The sequence below is a fragment of the Zootoca vivipara genome, chromosome 17, assembly GCF_963506605.1.
Source record: "Zootoca vivipara chromosome 17, rZooViv1.1, whole genome shotgun sequence".
NCBI lineage: Eukaryota > Metazoa > Chordata > Lepidosauria > Squamata > Lacertidae > Zootoca > Zootoca vivipara.
Genome location: NC_083292.1, coordinates 13,781,359 through 13,800,408, shown reverse-complemented (window position 1 = coordinate 13,800,408; position 19,050 = coordinate 13,781,359). Strand labels below are relative to the sequence as shown.

The 19,050-nt window shown below is 47.8% G+C and overlaps 1 protein-coding gene across 1 annotated transcript in view; it reads left to right on the top strand.

The window, feature by feature from the left end:
• The window catches only part of PI4KA (phosphatidylinositol 4-kinase alpha), a 99,091-nt gene extending 87,200 nt beyond the window's left edge, over positions 1–11,891 (top strand). Inside the window, exons 49-55 of the mRNA XM_060269495.1 lie at positions 1,182–1,286; positions 1,732–1,857; positions 3,162–3,282; positions 4,602–4,761; positions 5,538–5,627; positions 7,690–7,773; positions 8,799–11,891. Coding sequence (XP_060125478.1) covers positions 1,182–1,286; positions 1,732–1,857; positions 3,162–3,282; positions 4,602–4,761; positions 5,538–5,627; positions 7,690–7,773; positions 8,799–8,850 — 738 coding nt within the window. The 3' untranslated portion in view covers positions 8,851–11,891. The remainder of the gene's footprint in view (positions 1–1,181; positions 1,287–1,731; positions 1,858–3,161; positions 3,283–4,601; positions 4,762–5,537; positions 5,628–7,689; positions 7,774–8,798) is intronic.
• The last annotated feature ends 7,159 nt before the right edge of the window (positions 11,892–19,050 follow it).

Here is a 19,050-nt window from a genome sequence, read left to right as displayed (position 1 = left end):
AACGGGAGCTCACCCCGTCACAGGGATTCGAACCGCCGACCTTCTGATCAGCAAGCCCTAGGCTCAGTGGTTTAACCACAGCGCCACCTGGGTCCCTCGCCCCACTGCATACATAGGCTGTTACTCTGAGTAACTCTTACTCAGTTGGATAACAACTTCAGAATTTATTGCAGGCTGTGATATCTGAGCTATTTATTTATTTTTATCCGTAAGGTTCTTCTCCCTATCTTTTTCAAAAAGACTTTTCAAGGTGGCTCACTGTGCAGAGTGACATGGTGATCAGGTGACACGTGAAGGGGCTGGGGCTGCAGCAATACAGGAAGGAAGCACAAGGGCTGCTGTGGTAGAGCTGGGAACGCCCCCTGTCTGAAAGCCCGGCCCCCAATGGCAGCCAGCCAGTATAGACCAGGGTGGTCCCAACGCATGGCTTGAGGGCCACGTGCGGCCCTCAGTGCCCTTTTTGGCAGCTGTTGGCAACATTTTGACACCTGCAGCCCTCGTGCTTCCTTCCCAGAGCTGGGCAAGGAGGTGCTGGGACTTGGGTCTGGCAGGTTCCATCGCCTTCCCAAAGCTCTCTCAGCTTTGGGAAGGAGGTGGGCACTCAGGCTCTAGCATCCTGCCAGAGCCTCGTGCCTCCTTTCCCAAATCTCGGTGCCTTGCTTAGGTGGCTATGGGAAGGCGGCACAAGGCCTGGGGGTAGGCGGGTGGGTGTGTCAAATTTTGACCTTGCTCCCTCCACCTCCAGTGTGACAAGACAATGTGCAGCCCACGGGTTCCATGTCAAAGTGCTCATGTGACCCACTTGTTATGAAAAGGTGGGCTGCCCTGATATAGAGTAGACACCGCTGAGCTAGATGGACCAGTTGTTTGGCTGTGTATAAGACAGCATCCTATGCCTTCTGCAAGTGAGCCAACTTAATGCTTGCAGCAAAGAAAGATGGAGAAAAAGCCCAGGGTGCCACCCTCTCTCGTGGCATGAGTAAGGCATGTTCCAGCTCTAAGGCTATGCTTTGAAAAGCACACTGTTGAGATGAAGTGGGTGTTCTCCAGCCATTGGGCATACACAATTCCCTGCCTCCTTCGGCCAAATCGGTTTCAAATCCAGTTGCTTGCCTCGTGTTTGCCTCTGCTGAATCTGATTTAGTTTCCTCCTAACATGTCTTCCTTGCGTTGCCAAACAGGACATGCTGGCGTTGCAAATCATTGACCTCTTCAAGAACATATTTCAGCTGGTGGGTCTCGACCTGTATGTGTTTCCGTACAGAGTAGTGGCCACAGCCCCAGGGGTGAGTATTTACTTACTGGCTCTTCAAATGGAAAGATGGGATTTAGTGCCCCTGGGAAGGGGCAACTCGGCACTCCTTTTTGAAATCCCATATATCTCTAACGATGTGAGTGTTTTTCTCTGACGAGACATAGCGTTCCAGACCTCCTTTTCCTCTTGCAGCCTCCAAGCGGTCCTCTATATGGGGCTGCACAACTATAACTCCCATCAGTCGTCTGGGAGTTGTAGTTGATGGGATGATGGGAGTTATAGTTCGGCGTCAGCTGGAGGGCCAAGTGTTCTGCCTGCCTATTCTAAAATGTGTTCCTGACCTTTTATTGTATTGTATTTCTATATGATGTGCAGCACCTAGCACATACTAGCAACATTATTTTTAATAAACGAGCCTTGCTGCACGGCAAGGTCCATGAGTTGTGGTTGTTAATCTTTCTGCTTTCTTCTCCTAGTGTGGTGTCATTGAATGCATTCCTGATTGTACGTCCCGTGACCAGCTGGGCAGGCAGACAGACTTTGGGATGTACGACTACTTTACAAGGCAGTACGGAGATGAATCAACTCTGGCTTTCCAAAAGGTATTCTACCAGATGCTGAGCCAGACTTGGTTGTGGTAGTGATTTAGCACCACCCCTCCACCCCCCACCCACCCACCCCCAGCCTGCAATAAGACCTGCACCAGCAGTCCGTACTCTCAGGAGTTTTAGGAACAGAGTTGTTCTCCCTGACATTTGCATTTTGCTGCTGTCAGCCTCCTCTAGAGTCAGGATATGGGAACCGGCTGTATGTAATCTACCCTCCCTCTCTGAACTATATTTAAGCCAGGCTCTTTGGAGTACAGCAAGACCAGTACCAGAAACTTTACTTCACTTTTGTTTTTGCTTTATATTTATGTACTTAAGCCTAGATTTGGTGTAGTTCTTTTTTTTGTAATAATGGATTTATTCCGTGTTTGCTAAATTGTTGGTTTTTGTTACTTTGAATGTACTGGCGTGTTCTGTATTTGCTATGCTTGCATTTCCAATATTCTCTGTTTTTATGTTTTGGATGTTTGCCCTAAGCTGCTTTGGGCGCAGCTCGTTGTGGGAAAGCGACTTATAAGTAAAACAAACAAACCACATAACACTGGTCTTGAAAGATCTACATTGGCTCCCTGTACGTTTCCAAGCACAATTCAAAGTGTTGGTGCTGACCTTTAAAGCCCTAAATGGCCTCGGTCCAGTATACCTGAAGGAGCGTCTCCACCTCTATCATTCTGCCCGGACACTGAGATCCAGCACCGAGGGCCTTCTGGCGGTTCCCTCATTGCAAGAAGCCAAGTTGCAGGGAACTAGGCAGAGGGCCTTCTGGGTGGTGGCGCCTGCCCTGTGGAACGCCCTCCCAACAGATGCCAAAGAGGAAAACAACTACCAGACTTTTAGAAGACATCTGAAGGCAGCCCTGTTCAGGGAGGCTTTTAATGTTTAATAGATTACTGTGTTTTATTTTTCTGTTGGAAGCCGCCCAGAGTGGCTGGGGAGACCCAGCCAGATGGGCGGGGTATAAATAATAAATTATTATTATTATTATTATTATTATTATTATTATTATTATTATTATTATAACCAGCTGATGTAATAACGGCCAGGGATGCAGTTCAGCAGCATCCCAAGGGCTACACGTGCCATTTTTTAGAGGTTAAAAATTAAAGGCATCCCCCCAATTCTGCAAAAGTCAATTTAATCATCCCTGTCAAATTGTTTACTGCAAGACTCTAACAAAATTACTGGCTTCTACCCCACTCTTCCTATTATCTCTGTAGTTTCTCAGTGATGATCTGAAATTTATATTTCTTTTTCTTTGCTTAATCTTAACACTACCGACACTTGACTCATTCTTGCAGGCTCGTTACAACTTCATCCGCAGCATGGCTGCCTACAGCCTCCTGTTGTTCCTGTTGCAGATTAAAGACAGACACAATGGCAACATCATGCTGGACAAACATGGGCACATCATTCATATTGGTTAGTTCACTCCTTGGTTTTGTTCGGTTTGGGTTTTTTTGACATTGAGAATTTTAGTCTTTTCTGCACAATATGAATGCATGAAAATACGTTCATATGCAAAGAGAAAATTGACATGTCCAGTTAGAGGAAGAGCAGTAAGTAACATTGAAATATACTGAAATTAAACACCGAACCAGTTATTTATATTCTATGCAGTGTCTTTCAAAACATTATAAACTGTTAGCTTCCTTCTGTTACCAACCTTAGGTAAGTTACTATGTCTTCGTTTTCATTGTTTAAATCTAATAACATTATTTAGTTTAGCCACTGTTGTAAATCCCCACAATGTTTCCACCCATTATAGTTGGAAAGGCAGGGGAGAACTCTGTATGCTGTCCAGAGCCCCTTCAAGGAAGGGATATAAATGTAATAAATAAATAAAACCAATTGGTAGAAGAGGTGCTCATGTGTTTATGAATGCACTTTGGCATCCACTGAGGGATATAAAATTTCATTGGCCCTTGTCTAAGGATGCTTAGGCCACGTTTTCAGAGGCAAAGAGTTCTCTCCTAGCAGAGACTTTGTTGTCGTTTAGTCGTGTCCGACTCTTCGTGACCCCATGGACCATAGCACGCCAGGCACTCCTGTCTTCCACTGCCTCCCGCAGTTTGGTCAAACTCATGTTCGTAGATCCGAGAACACTGTCCAACCATCTCGTCCTCTGTCGTCCCCTTCTCCTTGTGCCCTCCATCTTTCCCAACATCAGGGTCTTTTCCAGGGAGTCTTCTCTTCTCATGAGGTGGCCATAAGTATTGGAGCCTCAGCTTCAGGATCTGTCCTTCCGCTTCCAGTGAGCACTCAGGGTTGATTTCCTTAAGAATGGATAGGTTTGATCTTCTTGCAGTCCATGGCAGAGGACTAAGGCAGAAGGACTAAGCAGAGACTTAGAGCACCTATATTCAAGACAAAAAAAACTGATGAGTGCAGGTGATGTTTAACCATTTCCCTGCCAACTATTTTCCTGCTGAAAATCATGCGCCCTGATGAGGCTCAGGGTGTGTGCTGTAAACACACACACACACACACACACACACACGAAACTTTAGAGAGAGGAGCAGTGAGGTTAAGATTTTGAGTGGGAAAGTATCTTGCGCAGAGACGGTAAAGGGCTCTTTTACTCCCTGACGTTCCATTTCCAGTCCTAGACCGCCTCCAGCGTCTCCACTGCCGATTGGACCCCTGGGCTTTTAGTACTTTTGAAATATGGGAGCAGAACGGGCCTGTTTGATCCTTCTTGTGTTTTGTTTGCTTCCCCTCCCCCCTTCCCTGGCACACAGACTTTGGATTCATGTTTGAGAGTTCTCCTGGCGGAAACCTGGGTTGGGAGCCAGACATCAAGCTGACCGACGAGATGGTTATGATAATGGGAGGGAAGATGGAGGCCACGCCTTTCAAGTGGTTCATGGAGATGTGCGTCAGGGGTTACCTGGCAGTCAGGTGAGGAGGCTTCCACCCTGGAGTCAATCTCCAGCCCTTACACCGAAGGCCAGCTCATCTTCCCCGAGGTCCATTCCTACAACTGCCTTGTGGTGGGAGGGGGGAGGTCGGCATCACAGCTGCCAATCCTAGAGGAAAGGGGACTGCCTTTGTCACAGTAATAATAATAATACTTAATAATAATAATTTATTATTTATACCCCGCCCATCTGGCTGGGTTTCCCCAGCTACTCTGGGCGGCTTCCAACAGAAAATGAAATAAAATAATCTATTAAACATTAAAAGCCTCCCTAAACAGGGCTGCCTTCAGATGTCTTCTAAAAAATCTGGTAGTTGTTTTTCTCTTTGACATCTGATGGGAGGGTGTTCCACAGGGCGGGCGCCACTACCGAGAAGGCCCTCTGCCTGGTTTCCTGCAACGAGGGAACCACCAGAAGGCCCTCGGTGCTGGACCTCAGTGTCTGGGCAGAACGATGGGGGTGGAGACGCTCCTTTGGGTATACTGGACCAAGGCCATTTAGGGCTTTAAAGGTCAGCACCAACACTTTGAACAGTCATTTCATTATGGCTGATAGATTGCAGGCGGCAACCCAGCCTCATCGCCAAACGGGAGATGATTACACTGTGTAGATTTAATTACAGTAATAAGGTGTGGTCCACGCCCAGACCGTGTCCCTCTGGTTTTATTTTCTTTCTTCAGATACAGGAGAGGATCTAATAATTCCCTCTCCTCTCTCTGTCCATATCCATCTCTCTCCCCCCCCCCCCTTGCGCAGGCCTTACATGGATGCCGTGGTGTCTCTGGTGACGTTGATGCTGGACACAGGGCTGCCCTGTTTCCGAGGGCAGACAATCAAACTGTTAAAGTAAGTCGTGCCTCTTTCCTAATGGCGGGGCTGCCCTCTGGAGGCACAGGACGAAGCAGCCTTGCTTAAAGTTAAGCAGGCCTGGGCCCAGTTTGTGCCTGAATTGGAGTCTGCCTTGAGTTCCACGCAGAGCTTTTTCTTAATGGGCACAGCCAGACTCAGAATGGGCAGCTATGGGGCGGTTCTAGGGGGAGGTTACTGTTCAAAAAACATCATTTGGGCAATTCGAAAAGCAAGGGTCGTGCAAAAGTTGCATTTTGTTAGTTGAGGTACAAAGTGACTGATAACAATATGAAAAGCAAATTGTGTAGTCCGGGCTCCCCTGAATATAAGAAATTGAACATGTAAATGTATTAAAGCCGCATGAGAGAACCTTTTGAAAAAGAACCTGAGCATTGTGGCCTAAGCCAAGATAAGTGGTTTCATACGAATTTGAATGCATTAAACATATGAAAGCAGAAGGAGAAACTACTGAAGAAGCCCGTCATATGGTCGAAACAGGCGAAAAACGCCGGCAGCCTGTCTATCATTGACACTTCGTTCGACCTGCTGCCACTTTGCTGACCGCTATATAGCCTCAAAGACCATAAAGACTGGTTTGCCTTTCGGTATTTATTTGTATATGCTATCTGCTTGACGTTTAGTTTTGGCTTCTGTGTCAGCACTTGTATATGGTTCTCTTATTATTTTCTTTTTGTACTAATAATACTTGATTGAAACTTGATTGAATCTTGTGCCCTTGCGTGCTGCTTGTATTCCACTCTACAGCCAAGCAGACCCCCAGAGCGGCTTACATGCAGCCAGTTAAAACAAGACACGTCTCTGCCCATCGTGTCTAAAAAGACACGATGCACAAGGGGAAGGGGGAAGGGAGGGAAGTTGGGGGGGGGAGTGAAGCCGGGAACCATTCTTAAGTAGTAGCTTTTAAAATGACCAACTGGCACAGAAACACTTCAGGGCTTGAAGTACCTTACGGAGCTGGTCTTTCAGCAAAGCTAATGGGATGAGCCCCGCTTCCCATTTCTCTCCCTGTGGCAGCCTGATGGAATGGCTGCTCCTGGGCGACAGAAACATTTCAGTTGGCCTGATGGAGCTGGTCTTTCAGCAGAGCGTGATGGAACGAGAATCCCAGGCCTTGAACAAGCATTCTTGTGTCTCCTTCCTCTGCCTAAGGCGCTCCTCAGAATACTGTCAAGTCCCCAGTTCTGAAAGTCCCCAGTTCTGAGGATTTCCCCCCACTCTTAATGCAGGCTTCCGAATGTCAAGAAATGTGTCCTCTGAGCAAGGAAGCATCCGTGAGGAAAGGGCACAGGTGTGAAAGAGCAGCACACACCTGGCATGCAGATTAGAATCGCACCCCTCTGAGCAGTTCTGATTTTTCCTTTTAAAAAAAGGAGCCCTGGTTCCATGAAGTGCAGTGAATTGTTATTAATTTTTGGTATAATATATTTTTTATTAAATTTCACAAAAACGAAAACCCTGCATTAAAGAAAGAAGCATGAAATAAAACGTTTAAAGCAACTATATACAATATTGTCAGTATTGAATCCACATTATGGGATTACTTGAATCCCTGAAGTGCAGTGAATTAACTGAATGACCGAAGCGTGGCATCGCGTTCGAGAGCGTGGGCAGTGGATTGTTTCCCATATCTGGAAGTGAAACAACATAGGACTTTAGAATAAATGGGATTAGGATCCAGCTGCTGGTAATCAGACAGACTGTGTCTCACTTCCTTGTCAGAATCAGAGGCTGTTACTAAGAGATGAGACGTTTTTGTCCTCATAAGAACATATTCAAGCTGGTGGCCCCCACTGCCTCCTAGGGGTGCGAGTTCCATAGTTTGCGCTGCTTGAAGAAGTCCTCTCCCCCCCCCAATATCTCCTGAATCTTCCAACATTAAGCTTCATTGGATATCCACAAGTTCTGGCGCCGTGTGAGAGGGAGAAAGCACTTTTCTTCCTCCACTTTCTCCATGCCCATGCATGGTTATGTCGCTTCTCACTTGCCTTTTCTCCAAACTGCAAACTCTTGAGATCTCCTCTGCTTCCTCCTCGAACAGGAACAGGTTCAGCCCCAACATGACGGAGCGAGAAGCGGCCAACTTCATCATCAAGATAATCCAGAGCTGCTTCCTCAGCAACAGGTAGGCCTCTACACGTCTGCTGGCTTATTTCCTGGTCATTCTCTAGCAAAGGAACCTTTCTCAGCCCAAGGGCCACATTTCCTTCGGGGCAGCCTTCCAGGGGCCACATCCCAGGCGTGGGCTGGAGCCCGGAGGCAAAACCAGGGAGAGCGATGAATGAGAATTGTAGCTTTGGCACAGTAGGCTCCATCCTCCGTCCAGGCAAGCGGTATTGCTACCCTGGCATTCCTTCTTCTGTAACTGACCCTTAGTAGTGAAAACATTCTGCCCGGCTCTGAAACCCTAAAAGGAGCTTTATACGTACCGCCAGGTGTGGTCATTTGCCACCCAACCCTGCTCCACACCGTCTAGAGCTGGATCTACACTGATCTGGAAAACGCTATTTAAAAACATGCTATTTTCCAAGAGCGCTGCTCTACAGCACCCTCTGGTGTCACATTTTTATAACACCTTTTTCACGTTGCAGTGGTACCTTGGTTCTCAAACTTAATCCGTTCCGGAAGTCCGTTCCAAAACCAAGGCGTGCTTTCCCATAGGAAGCAATGCAAAACGGATTAACCCATTCCAGACTTTTAAAAACAACCCCTAAAACAGCAATTTAACATGGATTTTACTATCTAATGAGACCATTGATCCGTAAAATGAAAGAAATAAACAATATACTGCAGTCACACAGTCAGTCAATCAATCAATCAGGAGCTGAACTGGGTTCCACACAGTCACAAAAGTACAAAACAAAAAAGGCAACAAAAACGCAAAATAAATAGCAAAAACACAGACCTCAGCGTAACACTCAAAATGGAAGTCTGGCACTCAAATCCGAAGCGTAACACTCAAAACGGAGCATGTTTGGCTTCCGAAAAAAGTTCCCAAACCAGAACACTTACTTGCGGGTTTGCAGTGTTTGGGTTCCAAGTTGTTTGAGAACCAAGGTGTTTGAGAACAACTGTATAACTCACCGGTGTAGATGAGTCCTAGGTGGCCAGTTCTGAATCGCCTTCTGTTTCTGTTACCTTTCCCCCCAGGAGTAAGACCTACGATATGATCCAGTACTACCAGAACGACATTCCTTACTGAACCCAGACGAGGTTATCCTGGGGGAGCCGCGACCCCGTCTCCGTTGTTCCAGCCTAGAAACGTGATTTCTTGGAAGTCACTGCGTACTGCCTCCGGTCAATCCTCTCTGCGTGCGTGTGCATGTGAATGTGGGTGTGCCCCTTTTACAGGACCCTTGTAACAATCAGCACCTCTCAAGTAGTTCCTCTGATCTTCGCCAGGGTGTCCATGTCCCTAGATTACAGAAGCAGCTGGCTGCAGTCGTGGATTTTAAAAAAAACAAAAACCTGTCGCAGCTATGAATGAGTGTAAAACTCAGCAAGGAAAAGATAAACCTGAGGAGTGTGGCAATTGCCAGGGGGTTTTTGTTTTGGCTTTTGGAAGCAAGTTCCATTAAAACGCTCACTCTGTAGGATCCCGGCAGCAGTCAAATGCTCTAGAGTTGCTGCTCAGTGCGGCGAAGAAGCATTAAGTTGCTCTGGTGAATGCTGTAGAAATTGTAATGATAATCGTCTGTAGGTGGTGATAGCCCTGCATCCATGTTAATATTGTACTTTGCACTGTAAATGGTTCCCGCTCCACGGTCAGTATTTCGTACCTACATGAAGAATGTATTTCCTCCCCCCCTTTTGTGTGGTTTTAAGGAGAGAAACTCTATCCAAGATATATTTAATCTTAAAAATGAAATTAAAAAAAGAGAAGGCCTTAGGATACTTTACGTCTCTGCTCCAGCGTTTGCTTGTTTTTTAAAAATAATAATAAAAACAACCAGCTTTAATGATCATGAGGATTAGGCAAATTCACGAAGAAGAAAGCTATCGGCAGCTACTAGCCACAACGGTTGCCTCTGCCATCTCACCGGCTGCTGAGAATCACAGCTGAGCAGTAGTGCTCATGTCCTGCTTGCAGGCCATGGCAAAAGGTCGGGAACGATAGGAGGGCAACATCTGGAGGTGGGGGCATTGTGGTGGGCGTGGCCAGAGGCAAAAGTGGGCGGAGCAACATGTAATTTTTTTTGCTTTTGGACAGTAGCTGGGTTTCAACACACACTTGAACACTCCTCTCCAGCCTCCATTGGGAGGAGCAAGAGGCCTTAGCAGAGCTGAAGGGTTCTGTATTTCTGGGTGAGGTGCAGCACGGAATCTCTTACCACTTTGCAAAATATCCCATCCCTTCCCTGCTGTCATGGGGAGTCCCGCATTCTTTCGGACAGTGGGTGTTTTTCCACACCAGCGTTGCCAGCTGCTCGGTTTGTCTCTGCACAAAAGAAGCCTCCCGCCTCCCCAGAGAACAACAGAAGCAAAATTTATAGCTTTGCATTTGCTGGGTTCCTCGATCAGCACTATTCAAGTGCTAATTTTATTCTGCGCGGTGCAGATCAGGAAGCTCAGGGCTCAGAAGTTGGCGTAGTGATGCAGCCATTTGGACACACCATTGATTGCTCCCTCCCACACACCTCCTTACAATCCTCAGAGATGTAGCGAACAGTTGAGTTTCCCTCTTCCCCTACTTTCTTTTGGGCACCAGAAGTTGTTAATGCAGGGAAATTGGATTTCTAGGAGGCAGTGGACTTTGTAAACAGAACCGTGTACGCCATCTTGAGCCCCTTGAAGAAAAAGCTGGGGTGTAAATGCAAACAAAAAAGATAAATAACAGCAAAATAAAGTGAGGTTTGCCCCACAAACCACACCTAGTCCTCCCCTGCCGTAACTTAAACACAGTTTCTTAGTTTCAGGGTTGACCTTAGCAGGGAGGAGGATGGGGCAAGATTCGAATTAGTTGGCTGCGCCTCTGATTGGTTCTGGTTCCGCCTGCTTTTTCGACTCCTTGCCTCCCACCTCACTGGTACGAGTGTAGCAGTTAAAGAGTGCTGGACTAGGACCTAGTAGTCCAGGCTTCGAATCCTCACTCGCCCAGTTCACTGGGGTGACCCTCTGGCTAGTCGCTGCCTTTCAGACTGACTCTACCTCTCAGGGTTGTTGTGCGGATAAAAAGCAGAACGGGAGGAACATGCCAGTCCCCTTGAGCTCCTCGGAGAAAAGGGTGGTATATAATGTAAGGAATAAATAGAACAAATGGGCATGAACCACCACTGACCTAGCAATCCTCAACATGTGCCATACCACGGAGCTATGGTCTCCCTGCGGTGTTCTCTTGAAAATAAGTTCCTCTCAGTAGCACATGCCACTGGCTTCCGTGCTGATCAAGCTGACTTTGACTCCTTGCAACGGAACTACCTGGCTTTAGAGAGATGCTTAATTTATACGTCTGTGTCAAGAGACAATGGAGTGCACCTCGCGGGGTGAAGTCACACTGTTGCATTGGCAAGACCAAAGTGACCACTTCGAGACACAAACCTGGGTAGTGTGTCTGGAGATCTCGAGCTGCCCAGACGACAACACTCCCTTCTTGGCCTTGCTGATGTGGACCAAAGGAAATACTTTTGGCACCGGCTTGGCTGCAGGAGTTGTTGGAAGGAGGCATACAAGCCACCACCCAACCATCTTAGGGACTCTAGTCTGCAGTATTACTCCTTCGCATTTTCTTCTCCCGTAAGGCAGTGGAGGCTTCGGATCAGACTTTTCCTTCTCCTAGATGGGCTACCTTCCCAGGTTGACAAGTCCCACCTGCCCCTCACTTCCCTCTACAGCAGCAGGTGCAGAAACTGCCTTCTTGACCCTTGGACCCAAAAATGGTCCTGTCCGCTCTTCTGGTGCCTGTCTTCGTATGCAAGGGGAAAGTGTCACAATCACTTTGATTTTCACGCAAGTTGCACGGAGCTGCCGCCAGGAGGCACTGCAACAAATCCGAGGGCAAAACCAATTGAATCAAACGCTGAATTTTTGCAGTGCTGGGAAACATACCTTTCGGTTTGGTCCAGGCGGCAGCAAAGCGTCTTATATTGGGGTGTTATTGGGCTACACTTTTGGAAGCTGCCTTCTGTTTTGCCCGTGAGATTTGCCCATCCGAAACAATATGATAATGGAAACGAGTTATCCTTTGAAACTCGCACTTCTCCAAATTCCACAGTGCGGTTCTCCAGCCAAGTAAGAGGGGGTGGCTCATTTGGTAGAACACAAGACTCTTAATCTCAGGGTTGTGGGTTCGAGTCCCATGGTGGGTGAATGATTCCTGCCTTGCAGGGGGCTAGGCTAGATGACCCTTGGCCAGAGTAGCTGGGGCAACTCAGATAATGATAATGATAATAATGATAATTTATTATTTATACCCCACCCATCTGGCTGGGTTTCCCCAAACCACTCTGGGTGGCTCCCAACAGAAACCGAATCTGTGGCGCATGCCCTTCTGGCCTGCACTCTTTATAAAGCCTTGAGGAATGAGGTTCTCTCACCCCTCTTTTATTGTCTATTTCGGGTCGCCCAGCCACTGCCACAGTGTCCTTTCTCTTGGCAGATCAAGATGAGCAGGTAACAGCAAAGGTTGCAAGGTTTTTAGCTGGGGCAATTAGAATAAGATCCACTCTTGGACTTCAAAACCCTAAAATGTATTTTATATAATCGACTTTTTAATTTTTATTCTTGTATATCGTATTGTTTAATTGCTATGGCCGATGGCTGACGCAAATAAAGACTCATTCATTCCCCCCTGGGTGGCCCCCAGCAGAATATTAAGAACACGACAAAACATCAAACATCCAAAACTTCCCTAAACAGGGTTGCCTTCAGATGTCTTCTAAAAGTCAGATAGTTGGTTATTTCCTTGACATCTTGATGGGAGGGCGTTCCACAGGGCGGGCGCCACTACCGAGAAGGCCCTCTGCCTGGTTCCCTGTAACTTCATTTCTCGCAGGGAGGGAACCACCAGAAGGCCCTTGGAGCTGGACCTCAGTGTCCGGGCTGAACGATGGGGGTGGAGACACTGCTTCAGGTATCCTGGGCCGAGGCCGTTTAGGGCTTTAAAGCTCAGCATCAACACATTGAATTGTGCTTGGAAACGTACTGGGATGAGTGGAGCATAAATAGTAAAATTGTTGGATAGGATGTCCCTATTTTCATTGAAGAAATGTTGGAGGGTGTGAAAGTTCTTCACACAGCACATTGTTAAACCGCAAAGCTCTTGGTCATCTCCTGTCTTGGTTTGTAGCCACTGATAGTGGCGACCGCTGCCTCTCGTAGGAACCACTTCCATAGTTTAAACATTTGCTGCATGGATAAACCAGCCCCTCTGGCATGTCCCCCGAAGCCGAGAGGATGTCTTGAGTCTCGTTTTGGACCTTTGCGCCTCTGGCCCAGCTGCGTTCTCGGCGCCAACCCAGCCTTCGAGAAAACCATGACATTCAATTGATGAAAGAATGAGAGACAAGGATGGGCGGCTTGCCAGGTATTCAGAGAGCTCGGAAAGGGGGTGGGAATTGGAGGGGGGAGCACCTGCGCGGCTTTTCTGCCCCAGGTTGGAGAAATAGATGAAGCTGGGCTGCGGGATCGTGCACAGCCCAAATCAAAGTATGTTTAAATTAAAAGATAAAGGGAGCTGTGTGCTGGCTGCACCTTGCAGGCCCCAGATCCAATCGCTGACAGCTCACAGCACCAGACAGCAGGTAACAGGCAAGCCAAACACCTGTTTGAACCTCTGCAGAGCTGCTGCCAGTCAGAGCCGACACTACTGGGCTACCTAGATGAATAGGCTGTGCCTACACCATACATTTTTAGGGACCCAGGTGGCGCTGTGGTTAAACCACTGAGCCTAGGGCTTGCTGATCAGAAGGTCGGCGGTTCGAATCCCTGTGACGGGGTGAGCTCCCGTTGCTTGGTCCCAGCTCCTGCCAACCTAGCAGTTCGAAAGCACATCAAAATGCAAGTAGATAAATAGGAACCGCTACAGCGGGAAGGTAAACGGCGTTTCCATGTGCTGCTCTGGTTTGCCAGAAGTGGCTTTGTCATGCTGGCCACATGACCTGGAAGCTATACGCCGGCTCCCTCGGCCAATAATGCGAGATGAGCGCGCAGCCCCAGAGTCGGTCACGACTGGACCTAATGGTCAGGGGTCCCTTTACCTTACACCATACATTTAAAGCACAATTGAAAGCACCCCAAAGAACCATGGGAACTGTAGTTTCCTCCCATGAAACTACAAATCCCAGCACTGTTGAACTACGTTTCCAAGGATTCTATGGAGGGAGGGATGGGTTTTTAATATCTCTCTCTCTCTCTCTCTCTCTCTCTCTCTCTCTCTCTCTCTCTCTCTCTCTCTCTCTCTCTCTCTCTCACACACACACACACACACACACACACACACACACACACACACACATTCTGGGGGTTTCCTTAAAAATTTGGGGTTTTCCCTTAAATTCAGTCTGACATAGCAGAAGGCAGCTTCCTAGGTCACCACTAGGGGGCGGCATCAACCTGTCCCCCGTGACCCACGAGATGCTCTGTGAGAAGACTGCAAAGTTCCTTTGCCCACTGGAGGTTTTTGTCTCTCTCTCTCCCCCCCCCCTTTAATTACAGAAGGGAAGCTAGATATGGGAACCTCTGCGTGAACCTGGGCCTGCTTTTCCATTATTGCAGACATATGTTTGAGCATGCACGCATGGGCCAACCCCGAGGTGACAGGGGGAGATTTATGGGTTGGGGCTGGAGCTGCGGAGAGGTTTAAGTTTGAAACTAGACAAATCTTGGCTCGGGTTCCGCTTGGGGAATCTGAGCGAGCTGGAAACAGACTCGCAGGCTTTGAGGGTCTCCCCCACCCCTCTCCCCCAGCGCTCAGTACCCAGAAGGTGTGAGTGTGTGACCCTGCGTATGAGAGTGCCCAGCCCTGCAAACCACCAGCGGGTTTTTATGGCTAAAGTGAAAATAGCACAGCTCTCCTTTGAAAGCAGCAAAGCTTCTGTTCTGATGGAAATAGAAGAGAAGAGAATCTACCATGGGTGTTGACTTGTTGTGTCTTTTGTGTGTGTGTGTGTGTGTGTGTGTGTGTGTGTGTGTCCCTACTATTATTTTCTGTGTTGTTTTGAATGGGTTTTCCAAAGATATTTCAGTTGTATTTTGTACATCACCTTGAGAGGCAAGTGCAGAAGGCAATGAATGCATAAATCATCCTCTTCCTCCTCCTCCTCCTCCTCCTCCTTCTTCTGTGATCACTTGTAGCCGAGTAAGATTGTCTTCAATAAACAGGTTTTAACAGTGAGTCCGTAGAAGAAGAGGAAGAAGAGTTTGGATTTGATAGCCCGCTTTATCACTACCCGAAGGAGTCTCAAAGCGGCTAACATTCTCCTTTCGCTTCCTCCCCCACAACAAACACTCTGTGAGGTGAGTGAGGCTGAGAGACTTCAAAGAAGTGTGACGAGCCCAAGGTCACCCAGCAGCTGCATGTGGAGGAGCGGAGACGCGAACCCGGTTCCCCAGATTACGAGTCTACCGCTCTTAACCACTACACCACACTGGCTCCCACACTGGTCCGTAAGTGACTGTGGAGGCCAATTCTGGATCCACACATCCTTCCACAGTGGGGACATAGGTTTCCAGGCGGGAGTTGGTCACGGTGAGGGTTTGCCAAGCGTGCCTTCCTCTTAGCACGTTTCTCCCTTTCGTCGTTGAGTTCAAGAGTCTTCAAAGCCCATGACACCTTTGGTAAAGGCTGTTCTCCAATTGTGAATGGTTCACAATTGTATTTTGTACATCATCTTGAGAGGTGAGTGCAGAAGGCAATGAATACATAAATAATATAGCAGAATAGGGGCCCCAAACCACCAACTGGGATGGCTTGAAAAGAATAAATTACTACTACTTCTACTACTAATTTTATTTGTATCCGGCCCATCTGACTGGGGTGCCCCAGCCACTCTGGATGGCTTCCAACAAATATAAAAGCATAATAAGACATCAAACATGAAAAACTTCCCTAAACAGGGCTGCCTTCAGATGTCTTCTAAAAGTCAGGTGGTTGTTTATTTCCTTGACATCCGACGAGAGGGCATTCCACAGGGTGGGCGCCACCACTGAGAAGGCCCTCTGCCTGGTTCCCTGTAACTTGGCTTCTCGCAGTGAGGGAACCACCAGAAGGCCCTCGGCGCTGGACCTCCGTGTCCGGGCTGAACGATGGGGATGGAGACGCTCCTTCAGGTACACAGGGCCAAGGCCGTTGAGGGCTTTAAAGGTCAGCACCAACACTTTGAATTGTGCTGCAAAATGTACCGGGAGCCAGTGAAGATCCTTTATAAATTCATGGAGAGGAATCCTACTGATGACCCTGCTCTGTTTCCGTAGAATCGTAGACAGAGGCAACAAGTCTTCTGAAGGCCAGTTGCCGAAAACCACTAGAGGAGCGAAGGCCTTGTGCTTGCATCCTGCTTGCTGGTTTCCCACACGGATCTGGTTGGCCTGATATAGCAGGACTGTTTTGTTTTTTGTTTCATTCAAGTGCTGGCAAAGGCTGGCTGCTTCATATCGAACAGAGGACCACTGTCAGTCTTGAGTACTGGAGTAGATGAGAAACACTCTGGCCTTCTCTAAAGTGGCTTATCATTCCCACTTGGGAACATGGAGCTCACTGTTTGACCCTAGGCCAGTCACAGCCTCTCAGCCTAACCTACCTCACAAGGTTGTTGCAGGGGGGAAACAAGGATGAGGAGGACTTCCAATGCCACCTTTAGCTCCTTGGAGAGAAAAGATGGGAGATTAAAGCAATAAATTCCCAACAAAGGTGGTATCCAGAGGCATCTTGCCTCCAACAGTGGAGAAATAACGTCTTTATCGCAGTCTGCCTCATTTCTTTTGGATTTGAAATTCTTTTTACATAGGAAATTGTTTTTGAGATATATGGAATTGTTTGTTTATATGGACTTCGTTTTTAATTGCTGGTGTCCTTACTGTGGAAATTCTGCAAGATATTTTATGGGAAGCAATTCATAAATGGAATCGGACAAAGAAAGCAGTTGTGGCGAGTAGCCATTGACAGCCCTCTCTGCCGTGAATTTGTCTTAGTCCTCTTTTAAAGCCATCTGAGTTGGCAGCCGTCACTCCGTCAAGTGGGAGTGAGTTCCACAGTTTAACTGCGTAACTGCTTTCTCCTGTCCTGAATCTTCCAAAATTAAGCTTCGCTGGCTGTCCCTTATCAAAGGAGGAGAAAGAAACCTCTCTTTATCCACTTTTCTTGTGCCATGCAGAATTTTATATGCTTCTATCATGTCCCCTCCTCGCCCTTAAACTCGCTTCCTCCATAAATAGCCTCAGGTGTTGTAGCCTTGCCTGATACGGGAGTTTCTTTTCTCTCTCCCCCCACCCCCCTCACTTTCGTTGCCCTAAAAAGCGAGGCGCAGAAAGGTCCTTCTCAGTCTCAAGCGCTGGCTTCGGGGCTAGCGGGTGGGTTTTAAACTTGCCTGTTTAAAAAATGTGTCGTCTAATTGGGGAGCCTTGGGAGATGCCACAAGGAATACATGAGGCCGTTTCAGCATCTCACGCTCATTAACTCCATTAGCACCACTGGTGGCAAAACAAGAGCCAAGTAAATAAATAGATGAGAAAACCCTGGAAACCTTCCAAAAGAGCACAGGAAGAGTCAAAGGCAGGCAGGATGAGAGAGAGAGAGCTGCATTTTGACATCCTAGGAGTGTCTCCAGGCTTCCCATATTTTGTAGGAGAGAGGGGAGGACCTACCAGAACTTTAGCCAGTTGTGGAGTACTAGGATACTGGGAGACCAGGGTTCAAATCCCCTCTCAGCCGCAAAGCCCATTGGATGACTTTGGGCCAATCACTGCCTTCACTCAGCCTAACCTACTTTGCAGGGTTGTTGTGAGGATAAAATGAAGAGGGAGAAAAGTACGTATGCCAGCTTGAGCTCTCTGGAGAAAAGGCTGGATAGAAATGTAATAACAACATACATAACAAACGCACTAATGCAGATCAAAGGACTTTCTTGTCCTGGCGAGACAAATCCACATTTGTTAACTTTTAAATGGACTTTTGTGGTTTGGAAAGGGATGGGGAAAGGCGCTGAAAAGTGAGTGGAGAAGGGGAAGATGTTTAAACCCTCTGCAAGCAAGTCAGTGATATGACAATTAGTCATGGAATCTTACAGCCGGAAGGGACCCTGAGGGTCATCTAGTCCAACCCCCTCCAACGCAGGAATCTCAGCTAAAGTATACATGCAGCACATGGAACAAAGGCTCAATAAGGAGCAGACTATGGCCACTTGCACACTGTACATTTAAAGCACATTCAACACACACCAAAAGCAGAGAGATTCCTGGGAACTGCAGCTCTGCGAGGGAGAAACTACAGTTCTCAGGATCCGGGGATTTGGGAGCTATGTGCTTTAGATGTGCATTGAACTTCCTTCAAAGCCAACCTTTATTGTTACGGTCAATGGCCAGTATTAAGAAAGCACGATAAGAAGCACACACAGGAAATTATCCAGGTGCATTGAAAAAAGGAGAATAAAAAGAGATGGGAGAAGCACAGAAAAATCCATGTTGGGTGTGCCTTAAAGGTACGGCATGCAGGAGACCGTTGTCAAACCACTGCATAAGCTCTGCATAAGCAAATAGAGATGGCTGCTAATTCCATGGGTCATACGGCGCAGATCCCAGTGTGAAAGAGATAATAGCATCTCCCAACAGCAAGGACCAGGCGGATCTCTGAACAGCCTCAGATGGGGGGTGGGCAGCTGCGCTCCTCAAGCAATGCCATTCGCCATGTGTTGTTTGGCTGGTCTTTGCCATGGGGACAGTGAGCACAGCCCCCTCCCAGAAGGCCCTGCCTGGAAGCATTTTATTTGGCAGAGAGGCAGAAGTGGGGGGTGGGGAGGAGGTAGCAATTAATTAAGCCTCTGCTCTTTCCTACCTCTCTGCATTTTTCTCTCTGGCAGGGTCCCTGGTGGCTTCCGCTTCCTCGCCCCTCTTCTGCAGCTCCTCTCCAAGTCGGCGGGGGGTGGGGGTGGTAAATAATTCAGCAAGCTCTCAGCCCTCCGTGCAAACTGCAGGAGGCAGGGAGTGGGAATGGAAATGGAAGGAGGGAAGAAATCGGTGGGTCTTCTGCAAGGAAGGGAGCTTCAGCTGGTCCAGACTGCCAACTGGGGCCGATTACAGGGAGGCTGTCCCTCCCCTGTTGAAACAGCTACTGGTCCATTTCCAGGCACACTTCCAAGTGCTGGTGAGGACCTATAAAATAGCCCTATATGGCTTGGACCCAGGCTACCTGAAGGATCTTAGCTCCCTTTACAAACCTTTGGAGTTGTTTAGTCGTTTAGTTGTGTCCGAC